This window comes from Pelophylax lessonae, assembly GCF_965119305.1.
Source record: "Pelophylax lessonae genome assembly, chromosome: 7".
Classification (NCBI taxonomy): Eukaryota; Metazoa; Chordata; class Amphibia; order Anura; family Ranidae; genus Pelophylax; species Pelophylax lessonae.
Genome location: NC_138774.1, coordinates 270,997,205 through 271,019,163, shown reverse-complemented (window position 1 = coordinate 271,019,163; position 21,959 = coordinate 270,997,205). Strand labels below are relative to the sequence as shown.

At 53.5% G+C, this 21,959-nt stretch overlaps 1 protein-coding gene across 1 annotated transcript in view; it reads right to left on the bottom strand.

Moving 5' to 3' along the window:
• Positions 1–20,666, bottom strand: part of FPGS (folylpolyglutamate synthase) — a 61,461-nt gene extending 40,795 nt beyond the window's left edge. Inside the window, exons 1-2 of the mRNA XM_082263934.1 lie at positions 20,453–20,666; positions 3,925–4,053 (exon numbers count right to left, since the gene is read on the bottom strand). Coding sequence (XP_082120060.1) covers positions 3,925–4,053; positions 20,453–20,641 — 318 coding nt within the window. The 5' untranslated portion in view covers positions 20,642–20,666. The remainder of the gene's footprint in view (positions 1–3,924; positions 4,054–20,452) is intronic.
• Between the last annotated feature and the right edge of the window lie 1,293 nt (positions 20,667–21,959).

The following is a 21,959-nucleotide window of genomic DNA, read 5'->3' as shown; positions in this document are numbered from 1 at the left end:
GTGGAACCTGTCCTGTTAAACTGCTGTATGGTCTTAGCCACCGTGCTGCAGCTCAGTTTCGGGGTCTTGGCCATCTTCTTATAGCTTAGGCCATCTTTATGTAGAGCAACAATTCTTTTTTTCAGATCCTCAGAGAGTTCTTTGCCATGTTAAACTTCCAGTGACCAGTATGAGAGAATGAGAGCGATAACACCAAATTTACCACACCTGCTCCCCATTCACACCTGAGACCTTGTAACACTAACGAGTCACATGACACCGGGGAGGGAAATGGATAACTGGGCCCAATTTGGACATTTTCACTTAGGGTGAGGACCACAAGGTCTCTAAGATCCACCAGCTTTGTGATGTTGTAAAAGAGAAAAAGAGGACTCCAGTGGCAACCTGTGAAGCTCTGGTGAGCTCCATGCCCAAGAGGGTTAAGGCAGTGCTGGAAAATAATGGCGGCCACACAAAATATTGACACTTTGGGCCCAATTTGGACATTTTACTTAGGGGTGTACTCACTTTTGTTGCCAGTGGTTTAGACATTAATGGCTGTGTGTTGCGTTATTTTGAGGGGACAGCAAATTTACACTGTTATACAAGCTGTACACTCACTACTTTACATTGTAGCAAAGTGTCATTTCTTCAGTGTTGTCACATGAAAAGAATAAAATAGTTACAAAAATGTGAGGGGTGTACTCACTTTTGTGAGATACTGTACATCCCTTCTCTGTAGCTGCTGATGGGAGCACTTTCCTCTGACTGCATAAGGTTGCCTTGGGACCAGGGTGGATCTGATCTGATCTGATCTGATTTAAATCAAGACAATTGAAATCACTAGTAAAAAAGCTTGTTTAAATCAACTCGATTTAAATCATAATTTTTTAAGAGCAACTGTCATATCCCGCAACGTCTCCTCCTCTGACCCGCTGTTGCCTCACCGGCAGTCCCATTCACTTTAATGGGACGGCTGGTGATGCTGCAGTGACACAACAAGGTGAGGGACGTGGCGGCAGCAGGTGAGTGGATGCCCACTAACAGGTGCTGCCATGATGGATCTGAAATGACAGGTGCTCTTTAAATGTAAGGACTCAATCTTACTGGTAGAAATCTTTTATATATGGAATCTTTAATATTTGCAAACAAAATGAAGGTTTCCGATTTAGAATAATACGCTGTCAGGTTAGTAAAACCGCAATATCAGAACCAATTCATTCACACAGTTTGTAGTGTACATAGATTTGCAAAACAATGGGATAAAGGAATATTCCTGAACTTTGTTTTAGCTCAGGGGTGTCAAACTGGCAGCCCTCCAGCTGTTTACGAACTAGTAAACAAAGTAGCATCATGTCTCTGCCTGTGGGAGTCAGCCTTGCAATGCCTCATGGGAATTGTAGTTCCGCAACAGCTGGAAGGCCGTCAATGGTTACTGTGAAATTGTGTGAATGCATCAATGCAGTGCATGTTATCTCAGCTTGCAGAGCTTGGATTCATTGAATGAGTTCACCAAAAATGTAAATGTTGCAGAATATACAGCCTCATGCTACATAACTAAGCTCCATTTCATGCTGAATAAACTAAATTATTAAATGTACCTTAAAGCAGAGTACCACCTAAAAGTGGAACTTCCACTTAAGTACTCCTGACATGCCACATTTGACATGTCATTTTTGTTGGGGGGGGGGGGGGGAGCGGGCATCTAGTTTTGATACCTAGTTTTGGTACCAGCCCCCAGGGCGGCTCAAGCAGAAGTTCTCCTCTCCCCCTCCCTGCAATCTTCTGGGACATGTCAGAGGTCCCAGAAGATTGCCCAGCCATTAAGGACACGCAGTGCGCACCCGGCTGTGAATCCGCAAGCTGTCACAGCCGGTTGCCCACACTAGTGATGCGGGCCACGCGGAGAGCAACGAGGGAGAGCAACGAGGGAGAGCAACGAGGGAGAGCAACGAGGGAGAGCAACGAGGGAGAGCAACGAGGGAGAGGAACGAGGGAGAGGAACGAGGGAGAGGAACGAGGGAGAGGAACGAGGGAGAGGAACGAGGGAGAGGAACGAGGGAGAGGAACGAGGGAGAGGAACGAGGGAGAGGAACGAGGGAGAGGAACGAGGGAGAGGAACGAGGGAGAGGAACGAGGGTTCGCGCGGCCGCATCGCTGGATACTGGGACAGGCGAATGTGTGTTTATAACAGTTGTAGCTGCTGACTTTTAATAAACACAGAAACAGCTGGAACTAATCTTTAAATTGAAAACTATCTTTAGATAGATAGATTTTTACTCTAAAGGCACTTTAAAAATCAAATTTGATAAAAAAAAAAAACTCAAAAATTAGATTTAAAAAAAATAAAACAATCATTGATTTTTATCCACCCTGCTGGGGGCTCGTGTTTTCACACTAGTTCCTGTATGCATGGTCATTTTATAACCTCCGTTATTAAATAAGGTGTTGAGCTAGAAATATAGACAGCCGTATTACAGGACTGAGGCCTGAAGGATTCCTTCTGCTAGACTGGGATTAAATAATGCAACTCTTTTGTGGGAAATGATCACTTTCATACAAATCACTGGACCGTTAGCAGAAGAATGGTGTCAGACAACTTGGCAATCAAAATTACATTTTCATTCTTTAACTGTCACTTTCCAGCACAGGGCTCAAAGAGTTGGGCTGGGTTGAGCTGTCTGAGAATATTTTTTTCTTCATTTGAATAAAGTTTCATAGGACTCACAGAGCAGAGGCCTGAACAGCGTGAAAGAGGAGTTTGTTTAGTCTGTAGCACAAGCAGCCTGTATAGATCAATGGAGACGCAATGGCTGTATGGACTCACCTGCACATCGGAGTATGGGAGTAAATCTTCTGCTCCTTAAAGCGGTGTTCCAGCCACACCCCCTCCAAAAATTAAAAGTCAGCAGCTACACACACTGTACACATACTGTAGCTGCTGACTTTTAATATTAGGACACTTACCTGTCCTGGAGTCCAGCAATGTCGGCACCGCAGCCGATGATTCCATCGGCTTTCGGGTGCTGCCGCCGCCATTGCCTTGTGGCTTCACGGGCGGGTCCATAATTCGCATGCGCGAAGACCGCGCTGCAAATTTTGGATTGGCTCGGCGGCAGGGGAAGGAGCAGGGGGCCAAACTTCCGAGGGACAGCGCCATCTCCCGGAAGTGGGGAAGGGTACCTGTCCGAAACAGGTACCCAATTCCCCCTCCCCCCTGAAAGGTGCCAAATGTGGCACCGGAGGGGGGGAGGAAGCAAATGAGCGGAAGTTCCACTTTTGGGTGGAACTCCACTTTAAGTGGTTAAGGGGAATTTCCAAGCCACAACAATGGCTGCCTAGCTGTGGCTGAGGCTTGTTTTAGGGTAAGCGATTTGGCAAAAAAGCCAATAATCGCTAATAAAGCGGAGTTCCACTGTTTTTTTTTTTTTTTTATTCAAAGTTAGCAGCTACAAAAAGTATAGCTCTGGCCTTTTAATAAACAGACACCTGTCCCAGGATCCAGCGGTGTTTGCCCGAATCACTCGGTTCTCTCCCCACCCCGGCGTTACAAGTGTGGGCACCTGGCTGCACACTGCGCCCCCTCAATGGTCAGGTGATCTTCTGGGACTTGTGATGTGTCCCAGAAGATTGCAGGGAGGGAGGGGGGAGAGGAGAACTTCCACGGCCCGAGTGGAAGTGGGAGTGGGTACCTGTCAAAACTAGGTACCCGCTCCCACCCAAAAAATGAGAATGCAAATGTGCCATAGGTGGGGGGGATGCTTAAAGCAGAACATCCCCTTTTGGGTGGAGCTCTGCTTAAAGTCACTTATCACTCACTAATCTATATCACTCCTAACAGCTTTATAGAACGGAGTATGCCGGCCTACCATCCAGACACATCATGGAGAGCCTTGGGAGAACAAAACCGATCACCTTCATTTAGATCTATGTGGGGTTACTTACTAACAGGCCGCTTCTCTCCAAGAAGCCCTTCATAGCAGCAAGCTGTATCTGAGGATCATTCCTCTGCCTCTTCACCTGGTCCAGGTAACTGGCATTTGTCTGCAGCGTGTTTAGTGTACGAATCGCATCCTGAGAAAAAGAATAAACACAATTAGGTTTGAAAACTGGGAACTACGTGTGGTGACATCTGTTCTGTATCTAAAATTCTCAAGCATCAATCCTTTCTGTTCTACATAAACGGTCCCACCAATCGGCATTGTGCCACATTGCGGTAGACACTATAAATTTTAGCTGGTCATGTCACAGATTGCTTAAAGTGTTACTAAACCCAGGAGCCTGAATTCGCTATATCTGGTCTCCCCAGGAGCCTGCAGTCACTGTATCTGCTCTCCCCAGGAGCCTGCAGTCACTGTATCTGCTCTCCCCAGGAGCCTGCAGTCACTGTATCTGCTCTCCCCAGGAGCCTGCAGTCACTGTATCTGCTCTCCCCAGGAGCCTGCAGTCACTGTATCTGCTCTCCCCAGGAGCCTGCAGTCACTGTATCTGCTCTCCCCAGGAGCCTGCAGTCACTATATCTGCTCTCCCCAGGAGCCTGCAGTCACTATATCTGGTCTCCCCAGGAGCCTGCAGTCACTATATCTGGTCTCCCCAGGAGCCTGCATTCACTATATCTGCTCTCCCCAGGAGCCTGCAGTCACTATATCTGCTCTCCCCAGGAGCCTGCATTCACTATATCTGGTCTCCCCAGGAGCCTGCATTCACTATATCTGGTCTCCCCAGGAGCCTGCATTCACTATATCTGGTCTCCCCAGGAGCCTGCATTCACTATATCTGGTCTCCCCGGGAGCCTGCAGTCACTATATCTGGTCTCCCCGGGAGCCTGCAGTCACTATATCTGGTCTCCCCGGGAGCCTGCAGTCACTATATCTGGTCTCCCCGGGAGCCTGCAGTCACTATATCTGGTCTCCCCGGGAGCCTGCAGTCACTATAACTGGTCTCCCCGGGAGCCTGCAGTCACTATATCTGGTCTGCCCAGGAGCCTGCAGTCACTATATCTGGTCTGCCCAGGAGCCTGCAGTCACTATATCTGGTCTGCCCAGGAGCCTGCATCCACTATATCTGGTCTCCCCGGGAGCCTGCAGTCACTATATCTGCTCTACCCAGGAGCCTGCATTCACTATATCTGGTCTCCCCAGGAGCCTGCAGTCACTATATCTGGTCTCCCCAGGAGCCTGCATTCACTATATCTGGTCTCCCCAGGAGCCTGCAGTCACTATATCTGCTCTCCCCAGGAGCCTGCAGTCACTATATCTGCTCTCCCCAGGAGCTTGCATTCACTATATCTGGTCTCCCCAGGAGCCTGCATTCACTATATCTGGTCTCCCCAGGAGCCTGCATTCACTATATCTGGTCTCCCCAGGAGCCTGCAGTCACTATATCTGCTCTCCCCAGGAGCCTGCAGTCACTATATCTGCTCTCCCGAGGAGCCTGCAGTCACTATATCTGGTCTCCCCAGGAGCCTGCATTCACTATATCTGGTCTCCCCAGGAGCCTGCATTCACTATATCTGGTCTCCCCAGGAGCCTGCAGTCACTATATCTGCTCTCCCCAGGAGCCTGCAGTCACTATATCTGCTCTCCCCAGGAGCCTGCAGTCACTATATCTGCTCTCCCGAGGAGCCTGCAGTCACTATATCAGCTCTCCCCAGGAGCCTGCATTCACTATATCTGCTCTTCCCAGGAGCCTGCATTCACTATATCTGGTCTCCCCAGGAGCCTGCAGTCACTATATCTGGTCTCCCCAGGAGCTTGCATTCACTATATCTGGTCTCCCCAGGAGCCTGCATTCACTATATCTGGTCTCCCCAGGAGCCTGCATTCACTATATCTGGTCTCCCCAGGAGCCTGCATTCACTATATCTGCTCTCCCCAGGAGCCTGCAGTCACTATATCTGCTCTCCCCAGGAGCCTGCAGTCACTATATCTGCTCTCCCCAGGAGCCTGCAGTCACTATATCAGCTCTCCCCAGGAGCCTGCAGTCACTATATCTGCTCTTCCCAGGAGCCTGCATTCACTATATCTGGTCTCCCCAGGAGCCTGCAGTCACTATATCTGGTCTCCCCAGGAGCCTGCAGTCACTATATCTGGTCTCCCCGGGAGCCTGCAGTCACTATATCTGGTCTCCCCGGGAGCCTGCAGTCACTATATCTGGTCTCCCCGGGAGCCTGCAGTCACTATATCTGGTCTCCCCGGGAGCCTGCAGTCACTATATCTGGTCTCCCCGGGAGCCTGCAGTCACTATATCTGGTCTCCCCGGGAGCCTGCAGTCACTATATCTGGTCTCCCCGGGAGCCTGCAGTCACTATATCTGGTCTCCCCGGGAGCCTGCAGTCACTATATCTGGTCTCCCCGGGAGCCTGCAGTCACTATATCTGCTCTGCCCAGGAGCCTGGAGCCTAGACAGTGCCGATTAGCCCTGTACTGATAGCATGCACCCTCCCAAGAGGAAAAAAAAAAAAAAAACTCTAGCAAAACACACCAAACTGGGCATGTGCAGAAAGACTACAAATGCTGTTTTATCAGGAGATGGATTTGGGACAGAAAGGGGAGGAAATAGTAACAAACCATGAATAGGAAAAACAGATAGGCGGTATCTTCTGAGACCAGTATTCACTCTTACCAAACTTCAGGTTGTAACCCCTTAAATACCAGCACATTTCACACAAAATATCTGAGACCACTTTGGGGTGTCTACTTTCCACAAAAGGGGTCACTGTGGGTTTTTTCATGTTGTCCTGGCATTTTTGTTCGATATGTTTTATAACAAAGTAAGGGAAACAGGTTTGTTTCAAAAATGTCCCCCCCCCCCCCCCCACCTCCTCTTTTTCAAGTGGTTATTATAGGATAACTCGACTTTCATGGGGAAAAAAAAAAAATCTGCAAAAAATATAGTGTATACAATTGTGACACAAATCATATTGTAATTGAATGTTAATAAAAATGACCTTTCCATTTCAATTAGCATCCATGGTAATTTTCTGAAATTGCAATGCAATATGGCTTCCTGGAGGTGTTCTGTACACAGAATGTATACTGACCACACCCCCAGAAACATAATTTCCTGCTTGTGTGATTGGCTCACCAATTTTCCCAGAAGTCTGCACTAAGATAAAAGTCAGATTTCTGGCATCCCCTGCAACAAAAATGTCATTTTTGGTGAGATACTCCCAATAGGAACACGTCTAAAGGGATGCAGGCCCAGATTTCCTCATTAAAGCCCTGCAGCTGCCACAGCTGATAGATAATTATGAAACCACTCTCATTAGACCCACTCAGCACAGAGGAACAAACAATGATTTCTTCAGAATAACAAAAGGTAGGGATCTGCAACAAAGTTTGTTAAAATCCTTGCAACGTACAGAGATCGCCCAGAGGGGAATGTTTTTTTCTCTCAACAAAAGTGGAGTTAAGCTTTAACCACTTGCCGACCGCCGCACGACTATTTACGTCGGCGGTCAGCCCCTCACCGGCAAAGCGACGTAGGGCTACGTCGCTAGCCTGCGAGGCTCTAGGGAGCGGGCGCGCCCCCGCGCGGTCACGGACTCTCCCAAGCGTGTGCCCGGGGGACCCAATGTCCGCCTGGCACTCGTCCGTTACACCGGGAGAAAGGCAGGCGGCTAGTGTAAACAAAGCCGCCTGTCATTCTCCCCTGTGTAAGAATAGTGATCATACGGTTCTGCTATGTAGGACCGTTGATCACTGTTCTTGCACATCAAGCCACATCCAATCACAGTTAGAATCACGCCCCTAGGGACACACTTAACCCCTCCCTCTCAAAAAAAAAGTTAACCCCATTCACTGCCAGTGTCATTTTTACAGTAACAGTGCATATGCATAGCACCGATTACTGTAGTAATGTCACTGGTAAGCCCCAAAAGTGTCAAAAATGTCAGTCAAGGGTCCGATCTGTCCGCCCAAAAAATCGCAGATCGCCGCCATTACTCGTTAAAAAAAAAAAAAAAAAAAACGAAAATGCCAAAAATCTTTCCCTTTGTTAGTAAACGCAATAACTTTTGCGCAAACCAATCAAAATACGCTTTTTGCGATTTTTTTTACCAAACATATGGTAAAAAAAAAAATTGGCCTAAAATGTTAAAAAAATTTTGATTTTTAAATTTTTTGGGGGGAATTGCATATATTGCATATAAAAAAATGTGAAAAATATTGTTATTTTTGCAAAATTGAGGCTCTTTTTTTTTTATAGCGCATGATCAAAAAAAAAAAAAAAAAATCGCACAGATGATCAAATACCACCAAAAGAAAGCTCTGTTTGTGGGAAAAAAAGGACGTCAAATTCGTTTAGGTACAGCGTCGCATGACTGCGCAATTGTCCGTTAAAGTCACGCAGTGCCGAATCGCAAAATAGGCCCTGGTCAGGAAGGGGGTAAAATCGTCCGGGGCTTAAGTGGTTAAATGCCACCAAAAGAAAGCTCTGGCTAAAAATAAAAAGTGATCTAAAAATATTTTGGGTTGGGTACATTGTTGCAGGGCTGAGTAATTGTCGACCAATTACAGCACTGGAAACTGAAAAATGTCCTGGTGATAAAGGGGTAGAAATAAAGGGGTAACAGGCAGCTCTGCAAGAGGTCAAAGGAAGTTGATAAATGAACTTGTTATCTACACCAGTTTCATCAGCAACTTAACACACTCTTCTGGTTTTACATTACTTCACAGTCCTTTAAAGTGATCCTAAGGCTACGTTCACATGACGGCATAGCGATCGCGGGCAGAATCACCGTGATTCTGCCCGCGATCCGGAAATCATTGAAAAACACGGGACGCCTGTGCGTTGCCCATGATTTGCAATGGCACCCCAAACGCTGTGCGATGTTGCCGCGATTTCCGCCTGCCGAATCGCGGTAACATCGCGCAAACAGAATCGTGGGACGCATGACGCCCAAAAAAGGTACCATAGCTTCTTTGGGGCATCATGCGTCCCACAATTTTTTTTTGCGCAATGTTACCAGCAGGCGGAAATTGCGGCAACATCGCTCAGCGTTTGGGGTGCTATTGCAAATCACGGGCAACGCGCAGGCGTCCCGCGATTTGCAATAATCTCCGGATTGCGGCGATTCTGCCCGCAATCCATACGCTGACATGTGAATGCAGCCTAAGTGATTATAAACCTCATTCATGAAATTTGACTTAGGAACGTTTGCTCTGTAGTGTTTACTTATCTCTCTCTAAAGCCCTAAGTGCTGTGTCTTTCTGCTGCTCCGTTCCTCTGTTATTAGCATGATAACGTCTGACAATTCTCAGACACAGGAGATAAAAGCAGCTGGAAATTTCTGTCAGGGAGGGAGCTTAGAGATCGATTAGCACAGAGCTGGTCTATTCACAGTACACTTCTGCATGTTTTTTCATTCCTCTGCCTATGTGGAGGGGGGAGGGGGGTGTGTGCCTTTCCTTCAATCAGCTCTCACACAGTGTATGTCCAGACTCCACACCCAGTGCTGGAAGAGAAGACACAATACCCAACTCAAGCTGCACTTTCCAAAGGGTGTAGAAGGCTAAAGACTGCAGATATACAAGTACAACTTATGTAGGGGGATAGGTTTTATCTCTATGTATCACCTGAGGCGTTCACTTCTATAGGAGAGGGTTTACATCCGCTTTAAAACTGGAAGGATTTGCCCCCCTTCCTGACCAGGCCATATTTTGCGATTCAGCACTGCTTATTTAACTGACAAGCGGTCGTGCGACGTTGTACCCAAATAAAATTGATGTCCTTTTTTCCCCACAAATAGAGATTTCTTTTGGTGGTATTTCATCACCTCTGCGATTTTTATTTTTTGCGTTATAAACCAAAAAAGAGCGACAATTTTGAAAAAAAGAAATAAAATATTTTTCACACTCTGCTATATGACATTCTCAAAAAAAATTAAATTTAAAAATCTAAAATTTTACATTTTAGGCCAATTTGTTTTCTGCTACATATTTTTGGTAAAAAAAAAAAAAAAAAAAGGCATATTATTGGAAAAAAAAAAAACGCATTTTGATTGGTTTGCGCAAAATAGCAAAACAATATATTTCACATTCTGCTAAATAACATTCTCAAAAAAAAAATGTAAAAAAAAAAAAAAAATCAACATTTTTTAACATTTTAGGCCAATTTGTTTTCCGCTACATATTTTTGGTTAAATAAAATCGCAATAAGCGTATTTTGATTGGTTTACGCAAAAGCTATCGCATCTACTAACTACGGGAAAGATTTAGGTCATTTTTATTGTTTTTTTTTTTACTAGTAATGGCGGCGATCTGCGATTTTTTTTGCAGGACTGCGACATTGCGGCGGACAGATCGGACCCCTAACTGGCATTTTTTACACTTTTGGGGGTACCAGTGACATAACTACAGTAATCAGTGCTATACATATGCACTTTTACTGTAATAACGACACTGGCAGGGAAGGGGTTAACTGTGGGTGATCAAGGGGTTAAATGTGAGCCCAGGGGAGTGATTTTAACTGTATGGGGGCGTGGCTTGTGAAATGATCATAGAGACATGTGATCCTATATAGAAGGATCACAGGGGCTCTGTGATCATTCCAGGGAGAAGAACGGTCGGCTGTGTTTACAACAGCTGACCGTTCTTCTCTCAGCGGGGAGCGATCGCGGGGTGTCAGGCGGCAATTGGAGCTGCCTGCCCCGTGCATCGGCTTCCCCGCTGCTGAGTGGGGGCGGGAGTGCGCCCCCTAGCTGCCTGTGCGCGACCGACGTAGGTCTATGTCGATTCGCGCAGCAGAGCCACATTGATGCAGTAAAAAGGTGGCGGTGGGTGGGAACCGGTTAAGACAATGAACCACCAGTATCTGCCCTCTGGGGGTCTCATAGAATTCTGGAGGTCCGAGTGTTCCTTCCAGAAAGAGCAAAGGATCCCGACTACATAGCCATAAAGATATCAGATACGGAGCGCGTTAGTACAGAACTGTCACTGGATGCACACAGGGTGATGAGCGCTCTGTGAAATGAAGGGACTATTAAACCCTTCCACACCATGCCTGGCACAAATATTGGAAGAGTCCCAACATCAACAAAGTGTCCTCTTACAGAGCATGGGAAAACAATGTGGGGTTTATTTACTAAGGCCGGAATGTGCAGAAGCAGGCACATTCTTTCATTAAAACTAATCAGCTTCCAGGTTTTATTGCCAAAGCATAAAGAGGTTGTAAACATTAGATTTTAAAAAAACAAACACCTGAAAGACAAACACATAATAGTATGCACCGCATACTAACTCATTATGAAATGCTTACCTTAGGACAAAGCCTCGCAGTGCCGACTGGTCACCTGTCTCACGGGTGACATGGTTGGTCGCCCGTCTTCCAGGATTGCGGCATCCGGCCATCTGATTGGCTGGAGCCGCAATGATGTCACTCCCGCGCACGCGCATGGGAGCCGACGGTCACGGCACGGGACTCTAAAGGAACAGCACAAGCGGCCGGTCCTTCAGAGCGCATGCACCAGTGATGTCACTGGATGCATGTAAGGTAAATATCTCCTAAACAGTACAAGTTTAGGAGATATTTACAGTACCTATAGGTAAGACTTATCATAGGATCACCTATAGGTACAACTTCCTGAGGAGGGTTTACTTCCTCTTTAAAGGAATTGAAAAGTCAAAAGTTTTTTTTTTTTTTTTTTTTTATCTTAATGCATAGAATGTCAGCTGAATGGATACACGGAGCTGCAGCACAGCTCAGGTGACCCAAAGCAAGCTGCTTGCTGTGGGGGGAACTCAACATGGGGGGGGAGGGGCCTGGAGCAGCAGCCAGGGACCCGAGAAGAGGGGGGATCTGGGCTGCTCTGTACAAAACCATTACACAGTGCAGGTGAGTATAACATGGGGGTGGGGGAAGTGACGGCGGAGGCTCCGGGCTGGGAACTGGACAGTTTTTTTTACAGCCAGAAAACGCCTCTACCAAAAACTGCTGATAACAGCAGACACAGGAGAACGCGCCGGGGGGGAGGGGGTGGGACACACAGGAGAACGTGCCGGGGGGGAGGGGGTGGGACACACAGGAGAACGCGCCGGGGGGGGGGGGGGTGGGACACACAGGAGAACGCGCCGGGGGGGGGGGGGTACACACAGGAGAACGCGCCGGGGGGGGGGAAGGGGGGGAGACACAGGAGAACGCGCCGGGGGGGGGGGGTGTTGTTAGACACAGGAGAACGCGCCGGGGGGGGAGACACAGGAGAACGCGCCGGGGGGGGGAGACACAGGAGAACGCGCCAGGGGGGGGGGGGAGACACAGGAGAACGCGCCAGGGGGGGGGGGGAGACACAGGAGAACGCGCCAGGGGGGGGGGGAGACACAGGAGAACGCGCCAGGGGGGAGACACAGGAGAACGCGCCAGGGGGGAGACACAGGAGAACGCGCCAGGGGGGGGGAGACACAGGAGAACGCGCCAGGGGGGGGGAGACACAGGAGAACGCGCCAGGGGGGGGGAGACACAGGAGAACGCGCCAGGGGGGGAGACACAGGAGAACGCGCCGGGGGGGGGGAGACACAGGAGAACGCGCCGGGGGGGGGGAGACACAGGAGAACGCGCCAGGGGGGGGGGAGACACAGGAGAACGCGCCAGGGGGGGGGGGAGACACAGGAGAACGCGCCAGGGGGGGGGAGACACAGGAGAACGCGCCAGGGGGGAGACACAGGAGAACGCGCCGGGGGGGGAGACACAGGAGAACGCGCCAGGGGGGGGGAGACACAGGAGAACGCGCCAGGGGGGGGGAGACACAGGAGAACGCGCCAGGGGGGGGGAGACACAGGAGAACGCGCCAGGGGGGGAGACACAGGAGAACGCGCCGGGGGGGGGGGAGACACAGGAGAACGCGCCGGGGGGGGGGAGACACAGGAGAACGCGCCGGGGGGGGGGAGACACAGGAGAACGCGCCGGGGGGGGGAGACACAGGAGAACGTGCCGGGGGGGGGGGGGGGGGAAGACACAGGAGAACGCGCCGGGGGGGGGGGGGGAAGACAGGTGAACGCGCCGGGGGGGGGGGGGAAGACACAGGAGAGCGCGACGGGGGGGGGGGGAAGACACAGGAGAGCGCGCCGGGGGGGGGGGGGGGGAGACACAGGAGAGCGCGCCGGGGGGGGGGGGAGACACAGGAGAACGCGCCGGGGGGGGGAGACACAGGAGAACGCGCCGGGGGGGGGAGACACAGGAGAACGCGCCGGGGGGGGGAGACACAGGAGAACGCGCCGGGGGGGGAGACACAGGAGAACGCGCCGGGGGGGGAGACACAGGAGAACGCGCCGGGGGGGGAGACACAGGAGAACGCGCCGGGGGGGGGAGACACAGGAGAACGCGCCGGGGGGGGAGACACAGGAGAACGCGCCGGGGGGGGAGACACAGGAGAACGCGCCGGGGGGGGGAGACACAGGAGAACGCGCCGGGGGGGGGGGGAGACACATGAGAACGCGCCGGGGGGGGGGGGGGGGGGGAGACACAGGAGAACGCGCCAGGGGGGGGAGACACAGGAGAACGCGCCAGGGGGGGGAGACACAGGAGAACGCGCCAGGGGGGGGAAGACACAGGAGAACGCGCCAGGGGGGGGAAGACACAGGAGAACGCGCCAGGGGGGGGGAGACACAGGAGAACGTGCCAGGGGGGGGGAGACACAGGAGAACGTGCCGGGGGGGGGGGGGGGGGGGAAGACACAGGAGAACGCGCCGGGGGGGGGGGGGGGGGGGAAGACACAGGAGAACGCGCCGGGGGGGGGGGGAAGACACAGGAGAGCGCGCGGGGGGGGGGGGGGGGGGGGGGAAGACACAGGAGAGCGCGCCGGGGGGGGGGGGAGACACAGGAGAACGCGCCGGGGGGGGAGACACAGGAGAACGCGCCGGGGGGGGAGACACAGGAGAACGCGCCGGGGGGGGGAGACACAGGAGAACGCGCCGGGGGGGAGACACAGGAGAACGCGCCGGGGGGGGGAGACACAGGAGAACGCGCCGGGGGGGGGAGACACAGGAGAACGCGCCGGGGGGGGGAGACACAGGAGAACGCGCCGGGGGGGGGAGACACAGGAGAACGCGCCGGGGGGGGGGAGACACAGGAGAACGCGCCGGGGGGGGGAGACACAGGAGAACGCGCCGGGGGGGGGGAGACACAGGAGAACGCGCCGGGGGGGGGGGGAGACACAGGAGAACGCGCCGGGGGGGGGGAGACACAGGAGAACGCGCCGGGGGGGGGGAAGACACAGGAGAACGCGCCGGGGGGGGGGGGGGGGGAGACACAGGAGAACGCGCCGGGGGGGGGGGGGGGAGACACAGGAGAACGCGCCGGGGGGGGGGGGGGAGACACAGGAGAACGCGCCGGGGGGGGGGAGACACAGGAGAACGCGCCGGGGGGGGGGGGAGACACAGGAGAACGCGCCGGGGGGGGGGGGAGACACAGGAGAACGCGCCGGGGGGGGGGGGGGGGGAGACACAGGAGAACGCGCCGGGGGGGGGGGGGGGAGACACAGGAGAACGCGCCGGGGGGGGGGGGAGACACAGGAGAACGCGCCGGGGGGGGGGGGGAGACACAGGAGAACGCGCCGGGGGGGGGGGGAGACACAGGAGAACGCGCCGGGGGGGGGGGGAGACACAGGAGAACGCGCCGGGGGGGGGGGAGACACAGGAGAACGCGCCGGGGGGGGGGGGGAGACACAGGAGAACGCGCCGGGGGGGGGGGAGACACAGGAGAACGCGCCGGGGGGGGGGGGGGGGGAGACACAGGAGAACACGCCGGGGGGGGGGGAGACACAGGAGAACACGCCGGGGGGGGGGAGACACAGGAGAACACGCCGGGGGGGGGGGAGACACAGGAGAACACGCCGGGGGGGGGGGGACACAGGAGAACGCGCCGGGGGGGGGGGGGAGACACAGGAGAACGCGCCGGGGGGGGGGGGAAGACACAGGAGAACGCGCCGGGGGGGGGAGACGAAGGAGAACGCGCCGGGGGGGGGGGGGGGGGAGACACAGGAGAACGCGCCGGGGGGGGGGGGGGAGACACAGGAGAACGTGCCGGGGGGGGAGACGCAGGAGAACGCGCCGGGGGGGAGACGCAGGAGAACGCGCCGGGGGGGGGGAGACGCAGGAGAACGCGCCGGGGGGGAGACGTAGGAGAACGCGCCGGGGGGGGGAGACGTAGGAGAACGCGCCGGGGGGGGGAGACGCAGGAGAACGCGCCAGGGGGGGGAGACGCAGGAGAACGCGCCAGGGGGGGGAGACGCAGGAGAACGCGCCAGGGGGGGGAGACGCAGGAGAACGCGCCAGGGGGGGAGACGCAGGAGAACGCGCCAGGGGGGGGAGACGCAGGAGAACGCGCCAGGGGGGGGAGACGCAGGAGAACGCGCCAGGGGGGGAGACGCAGGAGAACGCGCCAGGGGGGGAGACGCAGGAGAACGCGCCAGGGGGGGAGACGCAGGAGAACGCGCCAGGGGGGGAGACGCAGGAGAACGCGCCGGGGGGGGAGACGCAGGAGAACGCGCCGGGGGGGGGAGACGCAGGAGAACGCGCCAGGGGGGGGAGACGCAGGAGAACGCGCCAGGAGGGGGAGACGCAGGAGAACGCGCCAGGGGGGGAGACGCAGGAGAACGCGCCAGGGGGGGAGACGCAGGAGAACGCGCCAGGGGGGGAGACGCAGGAGAACGCGCCGGGGGGGGAGACGCAGGAGAACGCGCCGGGGGGGGGAGACGCAGGAGAACGCGCCGGGGGGGGGAGACGCAGGAGAACGCGCCGGGGGGGGGAGACGCAGGAGAACGCGCCGGGGGGGGGAGACGCAGGAGAACGCGCCGGGGGGGGGAGACGCAGGAGAACGCGCCGGGGGGGGGAGACGCAGGAGAACGCGCCGGGGGGGGGAGACGCAGGAGAACGCGCCGGGGGGGAGACGCAGGAGAACGCGCCGGGGGGGGGGGGAGACGCAGGAGAACGCGCCAGGGGGGGAGACGCAGGAGAACGCGCCAGGGGGGGGAGACGCAGGAGAACGCGCCAGGGGGGGGGACGCAGGAGAACGCGCCAGGGGGGGGGACGCAGGAGAACGCGCCAGGGGGGGGGGGGGGAGACGCAGGAGAACGCGCCAGGGGGGGGGGGGAGACACAGGAGAACGTGCCTTTAGACACAGGAGAACGCGCCGGGGGGGTGGGGGTGGGGGAAGACAGGAGAACGCGCCGGGGGGGGGGGGGGAAGACACAGGAGAACGCGCCGGGGGGGTGGGGGTGGGGGAAGACACAGGAGAACGGATGAGAATCGGATGATAACAGCCGGCTGTCCATTCTCATCTGATCCGATCCTCCAGACAGATGGAAAAAGGGTTTCCATCCATCTGAATTTGACGGACAGGATAGCAGTGGGTGTCAGTGGAGAGGTCTCTGCTGACATCCGCTGCCACATAGGGATGCATGGACGATCCAATCAGATACGCCTGAAAAACTGACAGGCAGATCTGATTGGACCGTATGTGTGAAAGGGACCTTACTTGACGCCCAGTGTAAGCTCTGACTCCATCCAACATGGAGCTTACACATGGTGAGGTCATCGGAGGAGCACAGCACTGGGGATTCAGTGGGGGAAGGGAGTGTTGGGAAGTGTATGGACAAAGGGCTCTATGAAGACGGGGTCTCTGTCCTGGGGGGGGGGGGGGGGGTCTCTGTCATCAGTCGGCACTCTTGCACCCTTTTCCTATAAACCCCCCATTCTGTATTTCAGTGACATTTCACCACATAAGTGAGGAGTGAAAGGTAATTATAGGACTTCTCTCACCCCATGTGATCCTTCTACAAACATCCAACAAGCCATAGATAAATATATCACTAGGAGCCCCTCCCCCTCCTCTGAGATCAATTACCCGGACCTGATGAACTCTGGAGGGACTTCATGTACAGTGCTAGGTAAATGAAGCCGTCCACCGCCGACATCAACATTAAAGCCCCGTACACACGTAGCGATTGTCGGCCGTAAATATTCAGCCGATTGTAGGCTTGTTAGTATGATGCTTCCGACAGCGAATTTTTGGCCAAACAGAATCGGGTGTGCAGGCTTTTAAATTTTTGTATGCCAACACCAGAACGGCCGATTGTTCCTCAGTCAGTACAGAATTCGGCCGATAAACAGCAGATTAGCAAGACTGGGCATGCTCAGAGAAGAAAAAACACACAGAAAGTTAACCATCACATGACATCACTTCTGCAGTCGGCTGTGGTTGGCCGACAAAATTCGTGTGCAGTCTTTAGCACTTTTCAGCCAACAAGACAGCCCTGGACAAAAGACGGCCGATCGTTCGGCCGACGATCGGTACGTGTGTACGGGGCTTAAGTCTTCGGTCACACTGAATCCAATGTAGAAATTGTGCGGCTTCAAGCGAAATCCTACAAATTTCAATGTCGCAGGTCAGTGCGATTTCTGATACAACTTGGAAGACGCCTGCGCAACCTCACGGACAGGCGACTTGGGCGACCTCACGGACAGGCGACTTGGGCGACCTCACGGACAGGCGACTTGGGCGACCTCACGGACAGGCGACTTTTGCGCAACCTCGCGGACAGGCGACTATGCGAGTCACACCTGAACTCGCAGAGTAATGCACAAACTACTTTCACAATCGCTGCCACTCCGGTGGATGCTTCCATAGCAGACAATAAGGTGCGATTTGAAACCATGGTTGCTGTGACCAGAGACTGAACACAAGGGAGGCGATGCGTCCTCAGACCCCACCTACATCCACTACAGTCAGTGATCCAGAACACGCTGTCACACTTCACTGGCTGCATGCTTGTTCCACTGCAATGATTGACTAGGCGGTAAAGTCAGGAGTACACTGGCAACCCTGGAACTTAAGTCAGCAGGTGGCAGTGCCATTGTAGAACACAATGAATAGCAGTGGAGGGGATTTGTAGTATATGATGAATAGAGGTGGAGGAGATTTGTAGTACATGATGAATAGAGGTGGAGGGATTTGTAGTATATGATGAATAGAGGTGGAGGAGATTTGTAGTACATGATGAATAGAGGTGGAGGGATTTGTAGTATATGATGAATAGAGGTGGAGGAGATTTGTAGTACATGATGAATAGAGGTGGAGGGATTTGTAGTATATGATGAATAGAGGTGGAGGAGATTTGTAGTACATGATGAATAGAGGTGGAGGGATTTGTAGTACATGATGAATAGTGGTGGAGGAGATTTGTAGTATATGATGAATAGTGGTGGTGGAGGGATTTGTAGTACATGATGAATAGAGGTGGAGGAGATTTGTAGTACATGATGAATAGAGGTGGAGGAGATTTGTAGTACATGATGAATAGAGGTGGAGGGATTTGTAGTACATGATGAATAGAGGTGGAGGGATTTGTAGTACATGATGAATAGTGGTGGTGGGGGGGGGATTTGTAGTACATGATGAATAGAGGTGGAGGGATTTGTAGTATATGATGAATAGTGGTGGAGGAGATTTGTAGTATATGATGAATAGAGGTGGAGGAGATTTGTAGTACATGATGAATAGAGGTGGAGGGATTTGTAGTACATGATGAATAGTGGTGGTGGAGGGATTTGTAGTACATGGTGAATAGAGGTGGAGGGATTTGTAGTACATGATGAATAGAGGTGGAGGGATTTGTAGTACATGATGAATAGAGGTGGAGGGATTTGTAGTACATGATGAATAGTGGTGGTGGGGGGGATTTGTAGTACATGATGAATAGAGGTGGAGGGATTTGTAGTATATGATGAATAGTGGTGGAGGAGGGATTTGTAGTATATGATGAATAGTGGTGGAGGAGGGATTTGTAGTATATGATGAATAGAGGTGGAGGGGATTTGTAGAACACAATGACTAGCAGGGCGCCTCTCTCTGACAACCATTAGTGCAGTGAAGGGATTGGTTGCTCTTCTGACATGACACCCCGGGAGGTGGGTGTGGCTCGGGGACTACAAGCAGTTCCTATGATGTGTTCCAGTCCCCGTCTGTCTGAGCAGGTTTAGGTGAGATCGGAGCACAGCATAGAGCCACCCATTCCCATTATCAGTGACCACCCACCATTCACCAATGTGGAGGGGACATTCAGGCAGAACCCCCCCAGGACTGTCAGAAGAGGATGACGACAATCAGGAGGCAGGTGCATTAAGGTAAAAAAAAAAAAAGTCCCACTAGTTGTATCCCCTCCCCACCCCCCACTTACCTGAGTCTTGTGCCGATACAACCCAGCACCCATCTGCATCTTGCACCACTCTCACCTGGTCACAGAGGCAGCAGGGGGAGCCATAGGCTCTGAGTCCTGTCAATCAAATCCTGTGAGTGGGGGCGGGGCTGAGCTGAGCTGCAATGCATGTCTATGGACACAGCCTGGCTGGGGGGGTGAATCTGCAGGTGTGCCCCCCCCCCCCAGGAGACACTATGAAGAGGGGGAGAAGCCTAGAGGACCAGATGGGGGACCCAAGAAGAAGAAGAGGATCGGGGACACTCTATGCAATACCATTACACACAGCAGGGACATAGAACATGGGAAAAGGGAAGTCCTTCCTCCTCCAGTGACACAACAGGAAGTGAGAGGAAATCCCCTCTTAGGCTCCGTTCACACCTCTGTGACCCCAAAGCAGTGCGACTTCCAATGTGAACTTAGAAGGAAGAGGGGGCACCGACCCCTAATCTAGTGCGACTCTGCACTGCGACTGGCTGCAACTTCAATGTGCCTTTATGAACTGAGCAGGAAGGGGCGCCTACCACTAAATCAGTGCGACTTTGGCCAATCAGAATACAATGTGTGACTCAGATTATTGAACTTCTAAACCCTCTGAAGTTGCAGCCAAAGTCGCAAAGAAGCCGCTTGCGTGGGACATTTGTGATTTTACCATTGCAGTCTATGGACTCGTGTCGCTAGGAAGATGCAGAAATGTAGAGAAGGATCTATTTTGTTGTTGATGCAACTTGAGTCGCAGCAATCAGAACAGCAGCCATAGAAATTGATGCGTTTTGATTGGTCGTGCGGCTTTGTGTCGCACATCGCCGCCGTGTGATCCCGGCTTATCCCTCGCTCACATTGGAGTGACTTGTGTGCTTTGATGGGACAAATCGCATGAGAAGTCCCCCCGATCGGTGGCAGCTGCGATGCAAAGATCTGAAAACGTAGTTTTTGCATTATTTTCGGATGCGATTTGAACAGACATGATTGCATGAAGTCGCACAGATGACTGTGGCTTGGAAATGGTGCGATTTCACATAAAGTCGCATGATTTCAGAGCTGCATTCAATGTGGAGAAGGGCTAAGAGCTGATATACACCAAGGGGGGGGGGGGTAAAAGCAGGTAGCTGAGCCGAGGTATTACTGCCCCCTCCTATACTGACATGCAGCCGCTCAGTGCTGGGGAGGGATGGAGGAGACCCCCGTACACTGAACATGACAGGAGGAGAGCCCTGCACACAGGCATGCTGGGACTTGTAGGCCAGCCACGTGGCCCCGGAGAGGTAATATAAAGGCGCTCACCTGATACTCCATCCTGACGGCGGGGACGGCCTGCACGCCGAACCTCCGGCACACACCGGCGCCGCACTCGTATGGCAGAAGCCGGAGCACCGCGTGTAGAGGCCGGTACCGTGGAGCCATGCTAGGGGCGCCAGACACGCCCCCGACGACCCTGCCGTGACCCAAACAGCGGCGTGTCACCGGCGCCATCTTGTGTGTGGCAAGGAGAATGACAGGCTGCGTGAGGGAAAGCGACGGGATACGCCCACTGCGGAGTCAGGACAAGGGGGGGGGGGCGGAGCTGTGGACAGCGAGGTGCAGGGTGGGTGTGTCAGTAGAGTCAGGACAGAGGAGGCGGAGCTGGATGTAGTGCGATACAGGGTGGGTGTGTCAGCAGAGGCAGGTCAGAGGGGCGGAGCTGGAGCAGTGAGGTGCAGGGTGGGTGTGTCAGCAGAGGGGGCGGAACTGGGGCAGTGAGGTGCAGGGTGGGTGTGTCAGTAGAGTCAGGACAAAGGGGGCGGAGCTGGGGGCAGTGAGGTGCAGGGTGGTTGTGCCTGCGGATCAGAGCAAAGGGGGCGGTGCACTCAGGGAAAAGGGGATGGGGCTTTTCACGCAGTGCAAAGGGGGCGGGGCTATGGCAGTGAGGGGCAGGGTGGTTGTGCCACCCAGCTTCTCACTGCGTAAAAAGGGGCGGGGCTATGGCATTCAGGGCAAAGGGGGCGGGGTTATGGCAGTGAGGAGCAGTGTTCTTGTGACAGCGGATCAGCTAAACGTGGGCGGGGCTATGGCAATCAAGGCAAAGGGGGCGGGGCTGGCTATACCTTGATAGATAGAAGACCTTATACCTTCAGGCCAAAGGGGATGTAAGGCATGCAGTGCATAGTTTAAGGCTCCATTCACATACTGGTGATTCTGAATCATTGCAAATCACGGAATGCCGGTGCGATTCCTGTGACTTGCAATAGTCCCCCATACGCAGCACGATTTTTCCGCGATTGTCACCCAACAAAGCGCAGTGAAATCGCACAAACAGAATCGTGGGATGCCTGTTGCCCAATGTCCCGCGTGATTTTATCACGATTCATTGGGCGGCAAAATCACACCGCCTTTGGGGAGCCATTGCAAGTCACGGGAATCGCACGGGCGTCCTGGGTTTTCCAATGATTCAGGATCGCGGGCAGAATCGCAGAGATGCCAGTATGTGAACGGAGCCTTAGGTAAAAATCTAAACGCACAATGTCTGCACTCAGATCCTCAGATCCATGCACCTGCGTCTGCCTGCATGTCACATTGGGGTTGATTTACTAAAGGCAAATAGACTGTGCACTTTGCAAAGTGCAGTTGCTCCAAAACTTAGTAAATGAGGGAAGCTTCACTTTGCAAAGAATACCCAATCACGTGCAAGGAAAATGAAAAAAAAAAAAAAAAAATAGCATTTTTGCTTGTACATGATTGGATGATGGAAGTCAGCAGAGCATCTGCCAATTTACTAAACTCACCAAACTGCAGAGTGCACCGTCTTTTTGCC